The 25,153-nt window shown below is 40.3% G+C and overlaps 1 protein-coding gene and 1 long non-coding RNA gene across 22 annotated transcripts in view; one reads left to right on the top strand and one right to left on the bottom strand.

Moving 5' to 3' along the window:
• The window catches only part of AP1S2 (adaptor related protein complex 1 subunit sigma 2), a 35,120-nt gene extending 12,861 nt beyond the window's left edge, over positions 1-22,259 (bottom strand). For 3 of the 21 annotated variants that reach the window (XM_085531537.1, XM_085531560.1, XM_085531549.1), the window contains exons 1-5: positions 22,001-22,095; positions 20,672-20,850; positions 11,399-11,507; positions 10,068-10,205; positions 608-702 (exon numbers count right to left, since the gene is read on the bottom strand). In XM_085531537.1, the coding sequence (XP_085387663.1) occupies positions 658-702; positions 10,068-10,205; positions 11,399-11,507; positions 20,672-20,850 (471 nt within the window). In that variant the 5' untranslated portion in view covers positions 22,001-22,095 and the 3' untranslated portion in view covers positions 608-657. Of the gene's footprint in view, positions 1-607; positions 703-3,519; positions 3,676-9,645; positions 9,678-10,067; positions 10,206-11,398; positions 11,508-20,671; positions 20,851-21,329; positions 21,497-22,000; positions 22,096-22,194 lie in introns of those variants that run through there. The other 18 variants (XM_085531585.1, XM_085531592.1, XM_085531606.1 and 15 more) reach the window with 13 other exon arrangements.
• A 923-nt stretch (positions 22,260-23,182) lies between these two features.
• Positions 23,183-23,847, top strand: LOC107325682 (uncharacterized). Its single transcript, XR_001559742.3, has 2 exons — positions 23,183-23,394; positions 23,509-23,847. It is a non-coding gene; the product is annotated as an uncharacterized LOC107325682 (long non-coding RNA).
• Positions 23,848-25,153: the final 1,306 nt, after the last annotated feature.

Here is a 25,153-nt window from a genome sequence, read left to right as displayed (position 1 = left end):
TTAAGTTTTCCACCAGTAAATCAATTCCATGTGTTTTAAACTTGCCTTATTTAAGATAAAATCTTACCTTTATTAGTAGGACTGCCACAATGTACTCCACATATGCTTTGGACAAAAATATGTTGCAATGCACTATATATGCAAATAAGCTTTGTTTTGTCATGCAGCATCCGGCATTTGATATATAGTCAACTGCAGCAGCACCCAGTCTTTATAGGGCCCACTTTCTTTGCACAGCAGATGTAAACAGCTCATTTGCCAGTAAGGACCCTTTTGCATGGGTTGATTGTAAGTAAATAAAGCCAAACATCAGTTTAGTTATTAGTTTTGGTATCCATTTCTCTAACTTGCATTATCCCATTAATTATCGACACCAAAAGAAAGCTAGTAGAAGTCAGACGCTTCAAGTTGATGCAGTTAGTACAAAAAAGGAAAATAAACAGGGAACACTCAAAGCACTCTTCAAAGACCGTCATGCAAGTGTTGCAGAAGGTTAAGCCCATCACCCATTTTTGTTTACCCTTGCAAGGATTTAATTACACGTGCAACAGTCTTTGCATAGCACCCATTTAATCCATGCCACCAAAATGGTAAACTTCGTAGTTACCAATCGTCTAGATGGGGGTCAAAGGGGCTAATGTCTTAGATTGCTCTTAATCATAAGATATCCTCAGACATCCCTCCCCAGTCTTCATTCTGGCTCTACAAACACAAAATCAAGCAAGAAAATGTAACACCATCTACTTTTTAAAAAACAAAAACAAATCTATTTACAGCTTATTTGCATTTAAAATAAAAGTTAGAAAAATATTCTGCACTATATAAAAAATAAATTCAGTTAGTTAACTTAGATTTACTTCAGCTATTGTTACTCAGTAATACAATTTTATTAGGTCCTACTAACAGTTCCCTGTTAAGAAAACAAATGCATCAATAAAGAACATATGCTCAAGGATCGCAAGACGATGCATTAAAAAAGTGCATTAGTTTATTTCTCATTTCTTAACAAGCTAAAGTATACAAGCACCCTAGAGAATAAGCTCTGCAGTTATTCAGGAAGGTTGACCTGTGCTTGATGAGAACTTAAAATCAGTAAATTAGCGCAATCTTAACAGATTTGAGAACATAATAGCACAGGGCGATATCAAATTAACATATATTTAATGCAGTGACCGTTTCACACAGTGTTACTAACATTGGTATCCAAGCAAGATATGCCCCATAGATGAAGATAAAAGTTACATTCTAATTATCTACCACACTTTAATGTAAACAACTTAATTCAAGAGCTATGCAATAGCATTTAATCCTCTAACTGTTGCCATCACTACTTGCCAAGTTATATGTGATAACCTTGTCATTTTCATGTGGTAATGAGTGGTGCAAGAATTTTAACATTTTCACATTAATCCATGCATTAATCAAATGTACTTAGTCTGAGAAGGCCTACAAGTCAGCAAGTTTATCTTGAGAATCTTCTTTATGCCATTTCAAATCAAATTTTCAATATGAGATTACAAGACATACGCATCCAATGAAACTTGATAGCCAGCACCAAAACAACTACTCTTCTCAGATTGGCAATAGAAAACAGAGCTCCCATATACACCAGCAACACACCTAACACTTGAAATACACACGGACAAAGCCACAAAAATCAGAACTTAATCTGAACTCCGTGGGATCCCTCCTGGGGGCATTTGTACTTTTTCCGTCTACAATTCTGTGGAGCTCTAAAAACATCTCCACCAGTTATGAGTGTTTTAGTGCAGGACAGTAGCACTGCAACATGATGTATCATCTCAAATAATGGAGTAAAATGTCATTTCTTCCTCCCTACCGCAAGGTCCAAACATTCAGCTTTGCTCTCTCCAGCAGTCTGAGAGATTTAGGAAACAAGTTCTACTAAAACGCTGGTTTATGTGCCCATTTAAAAGGGGCACTGAATTCTGAAGACACAATACCCCTTACTGTCAAGAAATCTTGTTCAGTTGTTCTTAGAATTTACTGTTTATTGACCGAAAGCACAGAACTAAACTCCTGAAGACAACTATGGCTTATTCAGCAGAGTTAAGATTTTCATATCACCATGATGCACTGCTTCTACTTCTTTCCCCTATGAGGACAGGCTGAGGGAGTTGGGTTTGTTCAGCCTGGAGAAGAGAAGGTTGCGGGGTGACCTCATTGCAGCCTTTCAATACCTGAAGGGAACTTACTCCCAGGAGGGGAGTAAATTCTTCGAAAGGGCTGACAATAGCAGGACTAGGGGAAATGGTTTTAAGTTGAAAGAAGGAAGATTTAGGTTGGATGTTAGGGGGAAGTTCTTCACTAGGAGAGTGGTTAGGCCCTGGAACAGGCTGCCCAGGGAGGTTGTGGATGCCCCGTCCTTGGAGGTGTTCATGGCCAGGTTGGACGGGGCCCTGGGCAACCTGATCTAGTAAATGTGCATGTTTGGTGGCCCTGCCAGGCAGGGGGGTTGGAACTACATGATCCTTGAGGTCCCTTCCAACTCAGGTCATTCTGTGATTCTACAGAAAAGCAACAGAAAACTATTTCTGGAAAAAACTATCAGGAGTTCACCGTACAGAGATAATAATCATATCCTTAATAGAACTATTAAGTATCAGTTCAGTACACTGTTAATACACCCTTAACAGTTTTATAAGAATTGCTTATATCAACAAATAATCAACTCCATGGAAAGCTGCATGAAGTAGATATTGTTTAATAGTATTGGAATTCATATCAGAGAGCATATTGAATATCTACTAGAAACAGCAAGAACTCAGCTCATACTAATTTGTCAAACTAATAACTGTTCATAGCATTTCAACCTGCAAAACAAACTGAATGTACACACAACACTTACATGGAAGACTCCTTCCTCACAATATTCTAACCAACTTTTGATTTTAAAAAGTAAATCAGATTACTCAGCATCTCACACGCACACACCCCAAACAAAGATGTCAAGGAAAAAATGGATATGGAGACAGATTAATTAAAATAAGATGTTAAAAGTCCACACAAAAAGTGAAGTGCAGACTGAATCTATCATTTTCAAATCAAAGTGAAGGACAGATTAAGACCTGACTATGTTCCTGGAGAGACAACTGGATTTCTAAAACATTTACAATCAAAGCCTGCAAACCTATGATGATAATGGAGCCATAAGCTTCTCAACATCCCCGAAGTGAGAAACTTCCAAAAATATAACTGCATTTAAATTAAAAAAAGACAAATCACACACCATCTTATACAAATTGTTATTTAAAGCTATCAGAGAAAAAATAAGCAGTCTTGGAACAGTAAGGGGATGAAGTACGATACCTAAGTAGCTCTGAAAGTAATGCCTCCCTTTTATTTCCAAAGAAACTCTGACAAAAGAGCACAGTAACACTGTGTGATAGAGCATATACACTCAGCACTATTTTTTCAATACAGGCACCACCATAAGCCATGGATTTTCACTAGCAATGAACAAGCAAGAGCACACACCACCTACCCCTTACTGTGCTCACATCTACTGGTTGGTCTCCAGAAGTGTTCACCAAGCATCAACAGATGTCAGTGGGCACCATTTTTTCCACACAGAGAAGTTTAATTCCACATCTTTACTTCATATGCACTTCCATATCAGATGTCATTTGTATCAGACTGCCCTTCTGCTGCCATCTGTTATACGGCAATAAAACATAATGGAATATTGGTGGGAAGGTACAACCTCCACTGCCTTATCACCATCTGCCTCTGACATCATGGGCCAACATAATAAAATAGGAGGCATTACTTGCAGAGCAGCCCTTGTATGACAAATAATGTCAATTTTTCAAGAAGGCATTTGAGACTGAAAATAAATAAATAAATGAGGCCAGTTTCCCCACTTCTCACTCCTAATTGGGGGGAAAAAAAAGCAGAGGTGCAGTTTCTACTATTTCATATATTTATTTATTTTGGACAAACTCCTGATGCTTTAAAAAAAATGTTATGATTTGTTAAGTATTTGGAGGAATGCCTATTCTACAGCACCAACTGAAAACTATGTATTTAAGTAAGGAAGTACTTTTGCTATCCAGGACTACAGAACTTTCTGCAACTATTATAACAACAACTTAGAGTACTTAAAGGTTTGTTAGGAAGTTATATTGCTGTCATTTCTGATTATGAATATTCTTAGAGCTCATTCCATCTGAATTTATATTAAATATATCAGGAAACTACAAAGACATCTTCATAAACAGTTGACAATTTTCTTAAGTGCTTGTTGCCAGCTTACAATCAAGACAGTCATAAACAGATCTTCATAGGAATTCAGGAATGCAATTCTGTAACTGTTATAAGTAACTTTTTACTTAGACAGAATGCTACTGAGAATGAAACAGTTAACAGAAAACAGACAAAGATGAAAGGGTAACAAAGTTTGGAAGTTAAACTGACATATTAATATTCATGTTAGATAGTGATAAGACAAGGGGGAATGGTTTTAAACTGAGACAGGGGATGTTTAGGTTAGATATGAGGAGGAAGTTTTTCACTCAGAGGGTGGTGACACACTGGAACAGGTTGCCCAAGGAAGTTGTGGATGCCCCATCCCTGGAGGCATTCAAGGCCAGGCTGGATGTGGCTCTGGGCAGCCTGGTCTGGTGGTTGGTGACCCTGCACACTGCAGGGGGGTTGAAACTACATGATCTTCTCAGCTCAGGTCATTTTATGACTCTATATTGATAAATGCCAGATTTTAGCGATTCCACATACTGAAGTTACAAAATGTTTAATTATATTCTTGTTTTGCATCCTGTGAGCCTTGAATTTAAAAAGTTTAGTTTTCATGACCATAAGAACAATTCATAGCACCAACAAATTCATAAGTATACTTTCCTAAAACAAGGTACAAATGAGTTCTTCCCATCTGAAGCATATTATATGTACAGTAATGTATATATGTTTAACTACAGTGATGTTCTATAATAGTTTTCTCAATGAAGTAAACATCTATTCAGCTCACACAAGAAAGTAAACAAAAAAGCAACTGACCATTTACGTATGGCTTTGAGTAATGTGCATAGTGACAAGCTATGCTAGTCTCTAACAACAAGCAAACAAACTTTTTATTCCCAATACTGCAAAGAAAAAGAAGGAAAAAGAAGAATCTGTCAAGGCCAAAGTATCTAAAAAAGAAAAAAAAAGCCTTTTTCTACATGCATTTTTTCACCTACTACTTCACAATCACCTACATTTTAAACAGCACATTTTAAACATGCAGTACCTCAAGAAGGTACTCCCAAATGAGAACTCTTTTCTAATGTACTTTCATAAGACACCTGTCGACCTATTTTACACATCTCATGAACAAGCATGTTTTCTAACACCAATAACACAAAAACAAAGTGTTTCATTATAGGTTCTTAAATACCGTCTCTAATCAGTACCACATACAAGATCACTTCTTTTGTGATCAATATATGAAGAGTCAAGAACTTTCATAGAAGCAGACAAGGCACGCACTAACTACATGACTAACTCTGCCCTGCCACAAGTCCAACACTCTTCTGGGACTGAAACCTGAACTTCATTTTAGGAAGAACTACCAGAATACTACAACAGCTTCTTCCAAGAGTTGAAAGAGATTCCCAGTTAACACAGACTTTGAGTATTTCCCACTCTTTATATTATCAACTAACAGTATACCTTTTCTCAATCACAGTACCCGCCATACAGTTCTCTGCAAACATCTTCAAAAATGAAATTTTTTACCATTAACTACTAATAAAAACCAAGCATGTGTTCTACGAACTGCAGTCTTAAGCTGACCAAGCTGTCTACTTAGAACTGAGTCAGAAGTTACACATGAAGTATATTCCACAAATAAGGTAGTCAGACCTCCACTGCAATAATGGTTTCATTACACATTCTTGTTTCATGCTGAGAGGCACACGGGTATGGCCGAAGCACAAAACATTGCTGGCAACATAGGAAGGAAGTCTCTTTCAGTAGTTCATATTAAAGAGCTAATATTAAGACTAAATTAATGATTTTGGTAAGACGCTCAGAAGAATCATAAGAACCAGGTGCTTTGATTTCCAAACCAGACCAAAAAAGCCCTGCACTCCCAAATCCACTGTGGGCTTGTCAGTGCTAATGCTAACATTCCTACATTTTTCCACATTCTAAGAACCACCTAATACACTTTGCGCTACCTTCACAGTTTCCAATTAACACATTCCATCCCCCAAAACAACTTTTTTGTGACCAGATTTTCAATGTCAAAGATGCTCGTTCTAATATTATGCTCATTCTAACACTAGATCTAAATAGCAAGTCTAAGCATCTTCCACATTGTTAACAGACTAAGCACCATTCTGTATACAGGATGAGGTAAGGGCTTAAAACTGTGAAGTGAGGCTGATTCATAGTGCAACTATTATTCTTCATGTGGAAGGATTAGTGGACTCTGTGAGAAGGCAAACTGCAAGGGCCCAGCAAAACCATTCACACAGCTTCTACACAGAACTTCTTTACAGTGAGGGTGACGGAGCACTGGAACAGGCTGCCCAGGGAGGTGGTGGAGTCTCCTTCTCTGGAGATATTCAAGACCCGCCTGGATGCCCACCTGTGTGACATGGTGTAGGGAGCCTGCTTTGGCAGGGGGTTAGACTCGATGATCTCTAGAGGTCCCTTCCAACCCCTACAATTCTGTGATGCAATTCTGTGATATATATATATGTATTTTAGATGGCTCTACAACCAACTACTGAAAGCACACCAAGAAAATAATGGTGGGGAAAAAAATTAGAATTCTGAAATAATTTATCAAAAATTACATAGGAAATGAACCCAAAAGAATTTTCACTAATGTTTAAGAACTTGCATCTACTTCAAATGAAGATCAGCAATTTTGTGCAAGTTCAATTGCCTGATTTATATAATAGAATATTACTACTTTAGCACAATTCTAAGCACCATTTTAGTTTTAGTTTTTAGTTTAGATGGTTCAAATAAGCACAGCAAACGAACTTTCACGTGGAAAAAGAACGGATCCTTTCTGCAGAAGCACTGTGTCAAGTTTCATGCATTAAAAATGTTAAATATTATGAAATCATGCATGTTTGAGCTCTTCCAAAGACCACGCGCATACATCTCACGCATAGATATACTCTACATGCAAATATCCTTCTCCTGGCATAATTGAGTTGACTTCATGAAATACCACCTTTTCAGAACCACTTGTCTCTGTAATCCCCAGTTAAGCATCTAGAATTTCTACAGCGAAAGAACAATTATCAAACAAGACACACAACAGCAGTGTATTCAAAAGATGCACTCCTAGACACAGCTTTCCAATGAAGCATGCAAGCACTGAATTAGTTTTTACTATCACTCACAGGGTAACATTGTCAGTATTAATGACTGACTACTGATAAGTTATATCAGGCGCTAATAAATAGAAGGTAAGGAACAAATGCCTGAACTGATCACAATACTAAGAGCTAACAAGAATCTGAAGGCAGAAAAAGGCTTTAAAAATTAGCGTGTCTCAGTCATGTGAAGCCTAGCATTAAGTGGACTGCACAGCTTTAAGAAACTTAATGATACACTGAAGTAGGTGCTTGGAAACAGAAACACACCCTGGAAAAATGCCATAAGAATAAGGGCAAGCAAAACTATTAAGAACTGATTCACTATTCAGCAATTTTTGCCTCTGCATTTTCTTTTAACATTACTCAAACAGCCACTTAATGTATTTGTAATGATTTTCCTTTGTGTAAGTATTCTGCACAGCTTTTGATGTGTACACTACTTCATACATTAATGTATGCATCATTACTAATTAATAATGCTGCGTATTCAATAATAATTTTTAAATTAGGCAATACAAAGTCCTTTTGTCGCACATAATTACAATGTGAGATGGTCAGAAACAAACACACCATAACCCCACAAGAAAAGATTTGCATTTAGAATCAAAACACATTTCATTCCAGTAGCTTCGAGGTATTCTGGGAAGCAAAATTAAATAGAAATACAAAAAGTCTCCAGTTGTGGCAAACTATTATTTTAACAACCTTCTTCTTTGGACTCAGCATGCACTTAGTAGCAGTTAATACAAAAAAAATGTCATCCACAAAAGAAGTCTAGCCTCATTGGAAGCTCAATTTGAATATAAACTCAGGTCTTCACAGTTCTTATAAACTAAAAAGCATATATAAAGAGTAGGTTTATACTTGACTGACAGTCAGTATAACTCTACTAAGAATGGAAAAGAAAATCAATTAGCTTATAAAAATCAAATAAAGCAATAGAATGGATCCATGGTCAACTGCTGAATTCCAATTTATTCAGAAAATAATTAATAAAACTTGATAGAAGAAAGAAAATCAAGGAGGTGGGGAAGAGTAAAGAATCTCAGAAGTAAAGGGCATAAAGGTAATGCTATCAGAGCCAGGGAAAAGTCTCCAGTTGAAAAAGCAACACTTTCATTTGAGTGCACATTTTTAACTTGGAATTATGTTAGTCTAAAAAGAGAATGTGAATTGCTTGGACAAGCTCAGTAATTAAATCCTAGTTTTTGCTTTAGAAGAGCCCTAAGAAAATGCTGAAAAAACTCTCATGGGCTCTGAAATTTAAGAAAATGCAGTACTTTTAATTTATATGTAATTAGCTCTGCATTTGCAGGAGACAGTTATAATAGGTTAGTTGCCTATTCTAATGTGATCTTACACAGAGAAAACAAAAGATTTCAAGGTAAAATTGACAATTCCCCACCTTACTTTGTAAACTGAAACAGGACTTCCAGTTAAGATAATTCCTTTTAAGTGTTTGAAAAGACTGCAACTTCTTCAGAACACAAGCTGTATGTCTGTGAAAGTATTTCCTTCCTAGAAAAGGATGCTAAAAAACCTGTGTAATGCTGGCCCTATTCATTACACTAACTCAGCTGCTGACGGATGAGAACTTCAACAAGATCTGGATTTGTCTGTACTCTGAAAGGATTACAGATACAACTACAATGATAAGGAACTTTGTGTTTCCCCAGTCTAATAATAGCACATTCCACAAGTAGAAATCAGAACTTTCACGTGAGAATTAAACAATAAACTGACTGCGCAAGTTAACAAATGGAAGGTTCATATTAACTGTAATAATAAAGCAGCTAACATTTACATATTACCTTATAAGAGAAACTTTGTATGTTTAAAATATGATTCATCATCTCTGCTAAACCACGTTTTACTGACTCTCATACAAAGAGACTGATAAATTTCTTCAGCCTACTAGGATTTCATGAATTTCATTTAGACATTCAGGCATTAATGCTGACCTCGAAGCTACAGCAATTAACTACAAAGAAAAGTACAGAATGGAGAAACAAGAGGAACACGTTATTAAGTCTTGTGTCATTGAACTCCTCCCCCCATTAAATACTTCTGATAGTAAAAAAAAAAAAAAAGAAAAATGCAATCTGTATTTCTTCAAAGTTAGTAATGGACAAAAGCATTCAATGTGAAAACCCAGATGTTTTTATACTTCATTCTGTGTGTTTCTATGGCAATACTACTATTGTTTTGTCAACTTTAAAGTTAGAAATGTGCCAGAGTAAGCAACCTATAGCAGAAAAGAAGGTCTTTAGAATCTGAAGAACTATACCTGAACGAGCCTCAAAGAAGAGAGTCTAGCTTCTGGATTTCAGCAATGAAACAGTAAAGAAGTGAACATGCATCAGGTATGACAAAAAAACTAATTGCTGATTAATAAAAAAAAATAAATAAACAAAGACGTGAACAAAACTAAATTAAAGCTGCACAATCTACAATTACCTATATACACACATACAACAGCCACTTACATTTCTAGCAGAACACAAAATCACAGTAAGTTACAATACATTCATGCCTAACAAGATGGAAAGAGCAGATAATGCAGTAGCATTGCACAATTAGAACAGCTAAGCAGTAACTACATGCTAAGCGTGCCAGAAAATACCTTCCACAAGCTGAAAGAAACGGTAGCTTTTTCTAACCACAATCTAACATGCTGATACTTTGCCCAGAGAAGATTAATTTGCTTACCTCCTGTAGAAGATCTGCCTGTTCAATGGCTTTGAGAACATTTTTCTTGGAAGTCTCCTGGACCTCCCCTCCTAAGAGAAACTCATCCAGAATAAAATAGGCTTTTTCAAAATTGAAGATGATATCAAGTTCACATACCTGAAAAGAACATCAAGTATTACTGCAAAGTGGGAGGATACTCATAAAATCATAGAATCACAAGCTTGGAAATGACCTACAAGATCATCTAGTCCAACTGTCCTCTCAACACCATTGCTACCATAAGCCACTAAACCATCTCTCGTAGCTCCTCATCCAGATGCCTCTTGAACACTGCCACGGATGGTGAATCTACCACCTCCCCAGGCAGCCATTCCAGTGCCTGACCACTCAACCAAGATAAAAAGTTTTTCCTTATGTCTAATCTAAGCCTCCTCTGACACAACTCACGGCCATTTCCTCGGGTACTCAGAGGATACTCTCAGAAAACTTTAATTACAGCTTCAACAAACTTCACCAAATCAAGACATTGGCCTTAGGCTATAACGTTTTAAGTAGGGCAACAACAATAAAATTAACAACAAAATTGAAATCAATATATATTTTTTTTTTTTCCTGCTCAAGTTACACAATTATAACAGCCACTTTTAAAAGCCTTTTTACTGTTAAAAAAAAAAAAAAAGTGTTCAATTCACAACTGTCAGTCTGACATGGCTTTTCATGAGGCAATAGAACGTTGCTACCTTTTCCCTGAAGTATCCACAGGCAGATGATGCAATTTTATAAAATTTTTTTTTAAACAATCAATTTCTTATTCACCCTGTGTGTATCCTAGTCAAAAAGAGTAGGAAAGCAGAAGGATGAGCAGTTTTCCTAGAAGTGCAAATGCACACCACTTCTGTTCTGCTTGGTTTCGATATCTGGGAAAGCAGATGTCTTCTGTTCTTGCTAGTTCACAACCAACTGCCTCGCTTGAAAGAAGACATAAGCGCTGGGGGAGGGCAGGATATACACACACAAGAGCATTGTCAGAAAGAAGAGAAAGTGGAAGCCTGCGCATAAAGCTAAGGATAAGATTTTCTCTAACCTCAAGTAAGGCCACTAAGAAATGAAATAAATACAGGTAATTAACATCAGATTAAGAACTGTTATCCAAATTCTTAGTTTAGTTTTATATTGTAAGCATTATTTAAGCAGCTGTCAGTTTAGCTAGGCCAGGTAAGCAACAGAAAAACTGTTAAGATACACCTCTTCAACAGCTAAGTTTGTGTTTTTAAAAAGGCTGTGTGAGAATAAAATAATAAGATAATACAAACAGTGAATCCATCAAAATTAACAAGTTACTAACTCACACTGCCAAAATACTTGTCAAGAAGTTCTACATAACGATGAATTATTTCCAGAGTTATCAGTTCATTGTCCTGATCTTCAATGGCACAGCAGAAATAGAGGCTTGCATATCTGTAATGACAAAGTAATCTTCATTTTAGCAAAAGACGTGTAAAATGCATTCATTTCAGAGGTACTAAATGCTCAGTAGTCCTTCAAACTCAAGTTTACAGTACTGATATTCTATATCAACAGCCATGCAAGTTCCATCAAAGAACAGCTTGGAGACCACCAGACATGCATTTGGGCACAAAAGGATCTGAGTCCAGCAAGGCTTCAGTCTTTAAAACCCTTTAGTTGATGGAATTAAATTAACTTAAGTGGTGGTTGGAAAAGGAAATACATTTAATTCTTTGGCCTCCTGGCAGTTTTGAGGCAAGATGCTTATTCTACCTGCAACATCCAAGCAATCATATACTAATCAACACATTCAATTTTAAACATACATCACACAGGTTCAGCATACAGATATCAACATCTAATTAAAACAAACTGGGAAAAACAAACTGAACTAGTAATTTAGGATTTGGTCTTTAAAGAATACAACTAACGACAAATAATTCCAGGGCTAATGTCATATACCCCAGTCACTATGAAGTCAACAACTTGATTACTACTAACAGTTCTGGTGTCAGGAGAGGCTATCAGCTTGTTTCTAGCATTTACTTCCACCTTCAAATACAAGGAATTATCTACCTCTGATATGATCTTGAGCTCCGCTTTAACAAAAAGACCATCCCATTCTACTGTGCACTACCACAGAGTTGTTCAATTTCTGCTTAAAAACAGCTGATGGAAAACCAAAACAGAAAAACCTACTCATCCTTTTGAAAAGTGCCAAAACCATATGCCACACAGATACACACTGCAAACCTGAAATCTCAAGAACTGTTTTAATTGACATTTGTGTAAATGAGGAGCTGCTTTGCTTTGCTTGTTTAGAGAGAATAATGTGCAGCATTAAATAGAGAAGGCAACCCTGCTTAAAAAAAGTCATTAAGATTTAAATGCTAAGTTTAAGATGAATATTCTTTTCCTGTGTGCAGAAATTAATACAAGTTTTTAACACAGAAATTTTACCAGCCGGGAGTCTGTAAGCCCCCCAGAAAAGTGCCACAGGTTTCATGTAGGAGTCACATAAAAATTATTTTATAGTACATTTAAATTTGTCTCCCAGTCACTAAGTCACCATCCGTGACAACGCTGCAAGTCCCACTCCCTCTCTCTTGCCAAGTCAGATTGCTGTGGTTTACTTTATCATGTACACCTCATCAGAAACACTTTCATTTGAAAGCTCTTAACTCTTATAAAGAGAAGAAAAGCTATTCCACAGAACTTAAGGCGAAGAGGGTAAAGGCACTTGCAGTGAAACACGTCAGACTAATTCCCTTGCCCTTTTATATCTTTACCACAGTGACTCGTCAGCTCATCTTAAGTCCTATCTGAGAACAGTTCTTCTGATTTTACACTGCTACGCTATTCCCTCTCATTAATACTTCAAGGACATTTACAGCCATTGTGGTAGTTTACAAGATGTTATCTGCATAAGAGATCTTTCAGCCAAAGCTGTTTAAAAAGAAAAGTATTGGAGAGTTACGCTATAAAGTTCTCAAGCCTCCTGACTATTTTTCTATTTATTTTTCTTCTAAGTCTAACTCCATGTTAGACTGGTAGCTTGCTTTGCTGACATTTACACTCACTACCTGCACCCAGGTCAAATTCATCTACACAAAACTTCATATTCAGACAAGCATGGGTAAGCTGATCCCTTTCAGTGCTTCAAAAAGTTGAATCACATAGTGATAAATCTTATCAAATGTGTTATTTACCCACAAAGGAAACTCCTCGTGTTTCTCTATTACTTGAGAGCATCTTTTGATGCACAGAATTATTTTATCTGAGTACAAAAAAAAGAAGGGGAGAGGGGAAAAAGTTTAGTTTGCATAGAATGCTTTCCAAGAAAGCTGCCTGCTCTCAGTGTTCTCATTTAAAAGAAAATGAAACATACTTTTGAAAGACTCTAGTTGGCAGCTATTAAGCAGAGTACACTTTCGAGCTCTGCCAGCTGCAGTTTTAGAGAAAGAATACCAAGAAACAAAAACTACTCATCGTAACACAAAATGGAGTCTTGGGTATCTATCAACATACGTAGAGAACATTCTTCAAGGAGATTTGTTGTTTGCTTTTTTGTTTTGTTTTGAAGTAGTAACTGTCAAATGCAGATTCAATGTGCCTACTCTGCAAAAAGTATAGGATTTACACACCAGCCACCACTAGTAAGAATATGTTGATACTACAAAAATACAAGTTTCTTCAGACCCATATTTTCAAAGGCGTTAGTTTGTTCTCATTTTCTTCCTTTGTAGTCCATGGCTTCAGGGGGGAAAAAAAAGGGTGTCCAGATACCGTCTAAAGAAGATAAACAAGCTTTTCTGCCAAGTAGATAAGCTTGCATGAAGAGTAACCATACAAAGATGAAGAAATTCCTGCATGCAAGCTGAAAACGTTAAGTGCTTTGTAGAAGTATTGCTTCTTCTTAGTCTGTCAGAAAACTCTAATGTGCACAACAAAAAAGGAAAATTCTGAAAACAGTCTAAGTCATACACCACACTAAAGAGCAAATATGGCCCAATCTGTAAAAAGTATTCTGCTATATTCATTCCTATTGCAGCTTGTGGGTTTTTTTCCCCATCTCAGTGGAATCCTTGGTCCTAAAATAAGTTGGTTATAAGTGTTTAGGGAAATACTTTACGATAAGCATTACCTACATGTCAGAAAAGGGACACTAATACAGAGAGAGCCAAAACAGTTTAAAAATATCACTTGGAAATGCAATACAGAACGGAAGAGCAAAAAGGAACTGCAAGCAATAAAAACACTCCAATTTCTGCTTTTAGCTAAGTGACTTCATAGGTGTTTATTTTTGAGGAAGGAACCAAATTCATGAACATCCCCCCACAAGAGCTACACTCATTCAATAGTGGGAAGCCTCATAACTGGCAGGCCGTAACTCCAGCCAACTTGTCCCCTATGCTCACTAATTCTGCTAAGGTATCAGATCGCTGTGGGTAGAGCATAGCTTGCAAATCCTGTCATTTTAATTGTGTTCTACTAGATGACAGAACACCTGCTTAAAACATCACTGGAAAGTTTGTAAAGCTGCCAGTCAGCATCTAAGTTGGCTTGCAGGTAAATTCTAACTACAGACATCTAAGGCCTAGAGCTTGGAAGGAACAGAACTCAACTGGAAGAATATGGAATTGATGGGTGGACCATTCAATGGACAAGGAATCAGTTGCAAGATCATACCCAGAGAGTGGTGGTTGACACCTCAGTGTCTAGATGGAGATGATGACAAGTGGTGTCCCTCAAGGGTCAGCACAGAACCAGTGCTGTTTAATAACTTCATCAGTAACATCAACAGTAGAATCAAGTGCGCCCTCAGCAAGTTTGCAGATCACACCAAGCTGTGAGGTAAGGTTGGCACACCTGCAGGACGGAATGCCATTCAGAGAGAACTAGACAAGATCAAGCAGCAGGCCTGGACAACCTCATGAAATTCAATAAAGCCAAGTGCAAAGTCTTGCACCAGAGTCATGGCAACTCCCACTATCAGGACAAACTGGGACGTACAGATGTAAAGATGGAGCACAGCCCTGACAAAAAGGACCTAGAGTACTGAGGGATAGCAAACTAAACACGTACCAACAGTATGCCTTCATAGACAAGAAAGCCAACCATATCCTGGGCTGTATCCAAAGAAGCATGGCCAGCAGGTCAAGGGAAGTGATCCTGCCCCTCTACTCTGTGCAGTTAAATGCTCACCTGGAGTACTGTGTCCAGATGTGGAGTCCCTGGTACAGGAGAGACACAGACCTGTTGGAGCACATCCAGAGAAGGGACACAAAAATGATCCAAGGGATGAACACACTCTCACATAAGGGCAGGCTGAGAGAGCTGAGTCTGTTTAGCACGGAGAAAGTTACAAGGTAGCCTGAGAATGGCCTTACAGTATCTAATGGGGGGACTAAAGGAAGGAAGGGGACAGACTCCTCAGCAGGGTCTGTTTTGATAAGACAAGGGAAAATGGTTTCAAACTAAGAGAGAGGAGATTTAGATTGGATAGAAGAAAAAAAATTTTTTACAATAAGGGCACTGAAGCACTGTCACACGTTGCCCAGACGTGGTGGAAGCCCTATCCCTGAAGACACTCAAAGTCAGACTGTACGAAGCTCTGATCACCCTGATGTAGCCGTAGGCGCCCCTATTCATTGCAGAGGAGTTGGACTAGTTGGCCTTTAAACATCCCTTCTAACTCAAACAATTCTGTGATTCTATATCTGAAAAACACAACACCACCTCTAACACGTAAACAGGTATTTCAAGTTGCCTGAGAGTTTGTGTTTTGGTGACAGGTTATCACAGCTGACCCAGTGAGAGTTCTAATCATTAAAATTTTCCTTGGGATTTATTTTTTTTTCCCTCTTTCAAAGAAATTACATTATTTTTACAGGAAGTTCTGAGATTCTAGAACAGGCAGAGCAGTCACTATTTAATTAGGATACAGAAATAAGCAACAATAATAAAGCCACACAAGATTTATCTTACAGTTTCCAATTTCAGCAGGCTATAACCTCTAGTAGAAATGTGCAATAACTCGGTACTGGTAAACCTCTCTAAGATAAAGATGCTGCTTCTACTTGGATGGATGCAGAGGTGCCACAAGAACTAGAATATTGCACAGAGAACCTGATCAAGTTAAACTACCAAACCTAATTAACTATTATCATTACATCTGTTTAGTTTTATAGCCACCTACTCAACCCTGTAGTTATATTTTAACAGATTCAATTGGCAATTAGGCAGACATAAAGATACTAATCACGTCCCCCTGTTGGGCTTGTGTCCCTCACCACATGACAGTATCATGGGATGATCAACATGCTTTGAGTGGAGATGTGCAGTACTTGCAGAACGTGCTCTTTCTTTGGGAGTAGGAGAGATTTAAAACATATTTTTCTGTGAAGCTTTAAAGTAACCTATGATTAAGGTTATTTTGCGGTAACAGATGACTGTCATAACATTGAAGGCAGTACAGACTGCGCCAATTAAAAACCATATAACATTAATAAAATCCCAGACTGTCATATAAAAGTCACGTTTGTTAATTGTATTACCTACCAATGATAACCAAATCCTACAATCTCAGTATATCAAACATGAACAAGAAAAATTTACATCAAGTTATTTTGCTTTTTCTTAGAACACCCTCTTCCAGTACCTGAAAGGTTCTTACAGTGAGAGTGGGGCAGGTCTCTTCTCACTACTGACAAGTGACAGGACGAGGGGAAATGGCCTCAAGTTGAGCCAGGGCAAGTTTAGGTTGGATATTAGGAAGAACTTCTTTACAGAAAGGGTAGTTAAGTACCGGAATAGGCTCCCCAGGGAGGTGGTTGAATTGCCATCCCTGGATGTGTTTAAGAGCCGTTTGGATGTGGTGCTCAGGGATATGATTTAGTGTAGGGTTGTTAGAGTTAGGGTACTGGTTAGGCTGCGGTTGGACTTGATGATCTTCAAGGTCTTTTCCAACCTGGGTAATTCTATGATTCTATATCGCTAAATGAAAATAAATAACACTGTCAGAAGCTAATGCAGTAAATAGTTGAGATCCTTAAAGAAAAAAAAAAAAAGACACATCCTATTTTAAGGTCTTTTTTCTCTAAATTACTAGAAATTAGAACATTTAATATTGATTTATATGCCAAAAGGGGAAAGCTGCATAAACTTCTATTGTGTATGATCCAATACTACTTAGTTACAAAAGAAAATGACCACATGAATAGTAATCATTTACAGTATTCGCTAAGTTTCTAATCAGCTGCCTGCAGACAATCCCCTCTCTACTGTCATAAAGCACGACTGTTAATGGATTCCTACATTTCAATTTTCTATCCAGCAAGTTGCTTCAAACCTCGAAATCAGAAGTTGAGATTCTTTTTTAAGTCTCCTGGTGCCCACCAGCCTGAAAACCTAACTCTCTTCCAAACCAACTACAGAACACATCCAACCCAATTCATGAGCTATGCCAAAAACAGGGCACATTTCCATGCACATTTTAGACATCTAAAAGAACTTGTTTCCCTAATGAAAAAAGTGCAGGTAACAATGACTGACCTAGTTTTGCAACTGTATCAATGCTACATATGTGAAACCAAGAACTAAAAGCAAAATATCCACATGGATTTTAAAGACGCTTGTAGTTCCATCATCTTGAAGATTCATCCAGAAAGCATTCCATGTAAATGATAAGGATGAAATAAAACAGAGCTAAAGAGACTAATCAAAATTGTCCAGCTTTCTCAATAAAAGTTAAATACAAGAAAGCAGAAAAAGCTACCAGCTTGTCAATTCTGCATTGGAGCTGGTTTTGTTCTTGAACAAAGGTACATCAATGAGACTCTAGAGTATACTTTTAATAATGCCAACCATTCTTTGAGTTGCAATATCTAGGTCAACTCTCTCTTACACCTGAAAAGTTGACAGTTAATACACTCCAAAAGCAACCGTAGCACAAATTTCAGCAATTTCAGACTCATAATAGCAGTGCGTACATACAACACGTACAACAGCAATAGGAACAGTTTATACTGAATAACATTTGCACCGGGAGTTTCAGCTCTTTCTCAGTAATAAACCAGATAAGAAAAGATCTTAAGAGAGACAGAATCACAGAATTGAAGGGGTTGGAAGGGACCTCTAGAGATCATCGAGTCCAACCCCCCTGCCAAAGCAGACTCCCTAAAGCAAGACGTGCAGTAATCTTTTGTCTGCAAGCAAACAAACGCGTACAGCTTATGCAACGCTACAAACCATGCAAAGTTTCTGTTACACGTCTTTCTCTTTTAGCTAACCACTGTTCAGGAAGTACTGGACCTTGACTACTATAGCTTGCCTTCTCGGTATTACTGTCTGCCTCTGAGCTAACAGATCTCTCTTTCTCGAAGAGATTATAGTAGTAGGGACTCATCAACCTTAGTTACAGTAAGATGACTGGAAAAAGTCTTTCCACAGAGACACAAAAGCAGTTACTGTTACCAGGCATAGGATTATAAAACTCACTATCCCCTCTATCATTCTGGTAACGTTTTAGCTTTGTGTAACTTGCCAATAAAGCAAAAGTAGAACAGAAACTGAGATGTTAACTAGCTTGATACAAGCTAATCTTAAGCAATTTCATAGGCTAACTGTGCCAGATTGGTTTGCAGACAGCAAAATTGCTACTGCAGTCAGCTGTGCACACTAGCAGTCTAGCAGATGGACTGCAGTCTACAGATACACAGCAGCCAAGTGCTTTATTCTCCTTGACCACAGACCCCACAGCAGATTACTGAGATACACAAACACCACAACTTACAGTAACCCAAAAAGCCATACCCAGATTTTTATCAGCCTTCTAGGCCAGAAAAAACACATGCAAAAAGAAAAACAAACCAAAAACCCCACAAAAAGTAGTTGCTAACAGTATTAAACAGAGAGAGAACAGTTGTGGAGTGAACTTACCGCCAGAAGAGATACCACTGTGCAAGACTAGGCAGGAAGGGGAACAGAGTTGCCTATGCATTACCAGCTTTTCTGATCTAGTCCTTAAGTGATAATGCATGCAAGTGCGTTTTAAGCTGAAGGGAACCCACAGAGCATTCCAGCAACTTTGTCTACACGTATACGCAAGAAGTCTTGTGAGGAAATTAAAAGGCAGAAAACACATATGCTTCCTTAAGCACAGTCTTACTCATTTTCCCTCCCCCCTAGTGTTCCAGAGTTACATCAGATACTCCGGGAGTCTTCAGTTGTATGTTGTTACATACATGGATGTTCTAGGTCCTGCTTTCATGTATACATCTAATACTTTATTATTACTATTAATTCTACTCAATTGGCTCATGGCAAAAGTTAGAAATCCTTTGTTTCAGCTCCAGTTCTGTCTTTCCTAAAGACAGCACATAATAATATTGTCAAGAGTTGGAATTATTTACTACCTCAAAGAAAATAAGAACGTCTAAACCTTTTGAAGTTTGTAAATAACCAGGGAAGGGAGTTAATTCAAGGTTCCGTAGCACTACCTTCAGATGGAAGAGATGCAGCCTAGCAAACTGCAATGAATCACAGAATCACAGAATTGTAGGGGTTGGAAGGGACCTCTAGAGATCGAGTCCAACCCCCCTGCCAAAGCAGGCTCCCTACACCACGTCACACAGGTAGGCGTCCAGGCGGGTCTTGAATATCTCCAGAGAAGGAGACTCCACCACCTCCCTGGGCAGCCTGTTCCAGTGCTCTGCCACCCTCACTGTAAAGAAGTTCTTGCGCACATTTGTGCGGAACTTCCTATGCTGTACTTTCATCCCATTACCCCTAGTCCTGTCCCCAAGCACTACTGAAAAGAGACCAGACTCACCACTATGGCCCCCATACCTCAGGTATTTATAAACCTGGATCAAGTCCCCTCTCAGCCTTCTTTTCTCAAGGCTAAACTAATTCTAAATGACAATTACTGTTATTTGCAGGGACAATTATTTCTACACCTCTTCATTGTCATACATTCTAAAGACCAGCAGAAAGCTAAGAAAACTCTTGTCACGCACTCCAGAATGATAGCGAACAACTGAGAAAGGAAAACACTGCCAAAGAGAATCATACGGTACCTTCACCACAAGAAAAACACTGGTTGTGAGTTTTTAAGCTGGAGAAACGCTTTTGCGTTCATAGTAAAATAACATACTACATACTCTGAAAGAAGAAAAAGTTTCCCTTATTCCATGAGAGCCTTTAAAAGCAAGTTGTATCTGCAAGTTTATGAAGTTGCTGCCTGAGGTAAATGTTGATAAAATTTAGCTTATATTATACCTATTAAATCCTACATGCCTTATATTTCTACTCATCTATTTACCGTGGTCTTCTAAGCAACTAAAAACCACCACTCCTCATGAAAGAAGAAGGAAAGCTCATCTCTTCAGCACATTTCTAAACGCATGAATGACTTGCTACACATGAATGATTCCTACTTGGTTATCAAATTAGATTCAAGGGAAGTCAGTCTCCTCCATAGCCAATAGAGGGAAGAAAAAAACAAAACAGAGATAAATTAAGGTTAAAAAAAAAATCAACCATCATTATTTTCTCGCTACTCATTACACTGTTTCTGATGTACGTCAATTACGAGGTTAGTGAGAAAGAACAACCTTTTGTAGACAATCTTCAGGTCTCTCCATTCCAGGAAGCTGCACATTTTCGGTTTGCGGGCTAATACTGTTTGAACAAGTTCCCTTGTGATTTTCTTCTTTTCTTTGTCAGATAGTGGGACATACCACTTCTGGAGTCTCAGTTTCCCCTGGCGACTAAAAAGCAACATAAACTGCATCTGTTGAATTAGAAGGGGAAAAAAAGGATTATTCTCAGTCTCTTAAGTTCTAAGAAGATTTCTACGAGGAAAACCAAGCGGGAAGCGAGACAGCCATCCAAAAGCCTATCTACATGATGTATTTCTACACCGGTGGCAGACGTTACACAAGATTCGGAAGCACCAATAACACAAAGGATTCAGCTGAACAAGGTCAGTGAGAGCAGAGATAGTAGGAAGCACGCACAACTTTCAGAACCGCCAGTCAGAGGCAGCAGGCAGCGACTACACCCGGGATTCTGGCAAACCACGTCCAGCATTGGTATGGTCGCGTTTGCATTTACTATAGAAAACGACAGAAAGCAGCACACCCATCTCCTCCAACACCCAACCTCGTTTCCAATTCACACGATTAAAGCCTTACAAGCACGAGCAATTTGCGCTTAAGACCTTTCCGAAAAGCCTTTAAAAATACTTTTAAGAGGCATTAAATCTCCCACCGGAGAGTCCTATGGCATCGAACAGCCTTGCCTTCTCTTGCACTGCACAAAAGGAGTAGAGATTAAGTGCTTTCCCTGCGGTCCTACGTTCCAGGTCTCGCTTCCTCTACAGGAGTGATGTTGCAATTATATCTTTAGAGGAACTTGTCAGCTGTGTTTTCCAGCGGCTGTAACATTAAAGGAAATGGCTTTTCTTTCTTTCTTTTTTTGCTTTTCCTCCCCTTTTCGCTCCAAGTTATGTCGGGCTTGAGGAAGTTTCCCAGGCGATACTGCAGACGTGAAATCCCACGGAGAAGCCCAGCCCGCTCCCTGCTGACAGTCCGACGAGGGCAGGACGCGGCAGCCCGGATCCCCCACAGTGTCAGCCCGCAGCCTCCCTCCCTCCGGCCGCCGAACCACCCCCTCCCCCCCGCCTCCAGGGGACCCTCCCGGAGCCCCGAGCCGCTGCCAGAGGGCACAGAGCCGCGGGCACACGGAGCAACGGGGCCGGGCCCGCCCCGTTCGGGGACAGCCGCCGCCCGTCCCAACGCGGCCGTGTGAGGGGGGGGGATGAGCGGAAAGCAGGCGGCCGCTCTTCTCGTTGCGGAGAGCGGCGGGTCCCGGCAGCGCGGGGCAGGAGGGAGCTGAGAGAGGCGAGTCCGTCCCCGCGCCGCGGTGCTCGCGGTGCTCACCGTGCCCCGGAGGGGAGAGCGAGGAGGAAGAGGAGGAGGAGGCGGCGGCACCGCTCCCGAGCTTGATGCTGCCGCTACAGCCGCCGCGCGGGACTGAGGGGCGAGAAGGGAGACGCCGCCGGCTCGAGCCCGGCGCCAGCGCGCGCGCGCCTCAACGGCCGCCTCTTCCCCCCCCCCAACACACACACACATACAGACACACACCGCCTCGCTCGGGCTGCCTGGGGCGGGGCCGGACTCGAGGACGCCGCTCCCGGGCGGGGGGCGGGACCAGCGGGGGGACGGACACAACTTCGTTCGCCGCCTTGAAGGAGGGGCCGGATCCGGGAGCGAGGCGCATGTGCGGGGTTGGAGAGCTGAGGGGCAACGGGAGCTCGATGCTGACCAATTGGAGAGCGCGGCGCGGCGGAGGGAGGGAGGAGTGAAGAGCCGCGCTGGCCAATGAGAAAGAGCGAAAAGCGCCGAGGAAGAGGCGGTGGGAGGGACGAAGCAGGGGGCGGGGCTAAAGGGCTTAATCCTCAACAGCCGCCGCGGCAACAACCAATCAGAAGGCAGATAGCGGTTCTCACAGTCTCACAGTCTCATGCGGGTTGGAAGGGACCTTAGAGATCATCGAGTCCAACCCCCGGGATTCGAGCCTCTGTGTAGCAGAGCGGCACTGCTACCACTTGCGCCACAGGGGGATTCGAACCCAGGGCCTCCTGGGTTCAAAGTGGCGTCCTTAACCACTGCGCCACCGGGGCACACAAGCCGCCCATGGTTCGGCGAGGCGCTTCCTTCCTTTCTCCCGGTGCCCGGGGTCGGCTACTGATGGTGCAGAGAATGGGTGGCGGTGCCGCGCATGCGCAGGGCTGTGTTTCCTTCTAGCACGTGCGGTGGGGCAGGGCGGGGCGGGGCGGGATGGGATCGGAGCCATTAAGGCGGAGGGGAGGGAGGGATGGTTAGTGCTGTGGGCGGAGTGCTGCTATTGCGGTTGTTCGTAGGCCTGGTGGTGCTGTGTCAGAAAGTGCCTGTTCCCTAATGGTCACTGTGCTGTTCTTGAGTCGCTATATACTGAGCCAGATACATATGATGCTTAAACCGATAATATGTGCCCCGGTGGCGCAGTGGTAGAAGTGCCGCTTGCAACACCGGGACCCGGGTTCGAATCCCCCTATGGCGCAAGTGGTAGCAGTGCCGCTCTGCTACACAGAGGCTCGAATCCCTGGGGTTGGACTCGATGATCTCTTAAGGTCCCTTCCAACCCGCACCAGACTATGATACTATGATATAATAGCCTCCGTGTTGTCCACAAGCCCGTGGCAATGCAAATGTCATGCGTTCTAATTTTAGGCAGATGCTGCGTCTTCTTCTCATTAGCCTTTGCTTATTGTCATATGGCCTGCCTTAACGAGGTGGGTTTTAAAGAATGAACTCAGGGTTTTGATTTCTAAGTCACGAGTGACATTATTAATGGGATGGATTCTTCTAACTGCTGCAGTTATAAAATCCTTTGTATTCTGTTTTAGACACAAGGCAGTTCTTCAGGGGATGTGTCCGCTGACCATAAAACATTTGGGGTCTCCAGCCAAGTCTTTGCTCTCGAGATTATTTCCAGCACAACTGGCGGCACAGAAGAGAACTGCCTGGAGCTGGGAAGAGAGACAGGGGAGGAGAGATGAAGGAAGCTTACACAAAATAAGATTAGAACACTGTGGATTTCTCTGGAATATGGATTTTGTATCAGAACGAATAAGGTCAACATCCTGGCATTTGGCACTTTGTGCCTAAACTGAAGTCCCTAATAGCTTTTTGTTTTGTTTTCCGTGTTAGCCAAAATGATGATAAACCAAGTGGCTTTTAAAACACCCTCGACTGCTTATTAATTCCAATGGAATATTTGTCTATTAAATTTTAACAGGGTTGTTGGTTTCTTTTATGCAAGCCCGTATTAAGAAAAGAAAGTCTTTGCTTCTGCCTCCCTTTTCACCGTCTTCATCTTCCTAAGGAGGAGACAGCATGCTTTAAAAGCACACTCTGTATCTTTACCCGTCTCCACTAGAGTAGTCAGCGGATGTATCAGTGAGACTCATTTTATTGTTAATTTATCTTCTTGATGCACAATATCAGACTCCATTTTCATTGACTGAATAACTGTGCAGTCATTATGAAGGCAATAAGAACTGAGTTACTAGCCTTGGAAGTGATTACTGCTAGATTTTTGCCTCTTAGGCCTCTAAACAGGATGTTGCATAATTACATGCGATTCTCTTCCCTGATGTACTGTCTGAGCATTGGCCAAACTATCATGTACCACTGATTCATACAGAACACTTAATCTCAGTGGAGCCAAAGTATACGTGGGATTGTAAATGACAGTTTTCATCGTAATGCTTTTTTTTTTTTTTTTTTAATATGCAGCTCTCTGTATTGATGAAATACTATTAGCACCATCTAGTAGCCTTATTGCTGGATGCTAGTAAGTCATCAGATCCTGCCTGAAACACTTATCTGCTTGTTTTCCAGGATAGCTGTTATGGGTTTGTAAGAGAGGCTTCTGGTCATTGAAATCACCTTAAATAAGATTGGTTTCAAACACCTGTGTATGCTTCTTCTCCTTCAGGAACATGGATGTCAGGCCACATGTGTGATAGGCAAGGCCATAAAATCAGCATCAGGGATGTGCATCCCTGAAATTGGATTTCACAGCTGGAAGAGTAGTTTGAAGATGTGGTGATGGTCTTCCAGCACAGTTAACATGAATTACAGAACCTAAACCATGGCCTACACAAGTCATTTTCCTTGGAAAATAAATACCTGCTTTTGAAAATATCTGAATGTGCAGAATTGAGGTAAGGGAATGTGGTAGTTGCCAGTCAGCCAGGGCTTCCCCTCATTTACTGTGTTCATCAGCCTGAGCCTGGTGTGAGGCACAGCAGCCATTTGAATACAACATGCATGAGCCAGCTGGCAGCATTGTGTCTGTTAGGCTAGTCAGCAGCAGGATTCTCTCTTTTACTTAGGTGACGCTCTGATCTTTTTTCAATGTTTATATTGGAGCAATTCTCAGAGGCCCTAGAAATGAAGCAGAAATGATCTGCTCCACAGAGATTTATGAAGAAATAGTCACGATTCTTACTGCCCCTTCCTGCTCCGCTGGTACAAACTGTGCCA

The sequence above is a fragment of the Coturnix japonica genome, chromosome 1 (genome assembly GCF_054131305.1).
Source record: "Coturnix japonica strain WE chromosome 1, WE-NBRP24, whole genome shotgun sequence".
Classification (NCBI taxonomy): Eukaryota; Metazoa; Chordata; class Aves; order Galliformes; family Phasianidae; genus Coturnix; species Coturnix japonica.
Note: the sequence above shows the minus strand (reverse complement) of the source record. Positions and strands in the feature narration are given on the sequence as shown.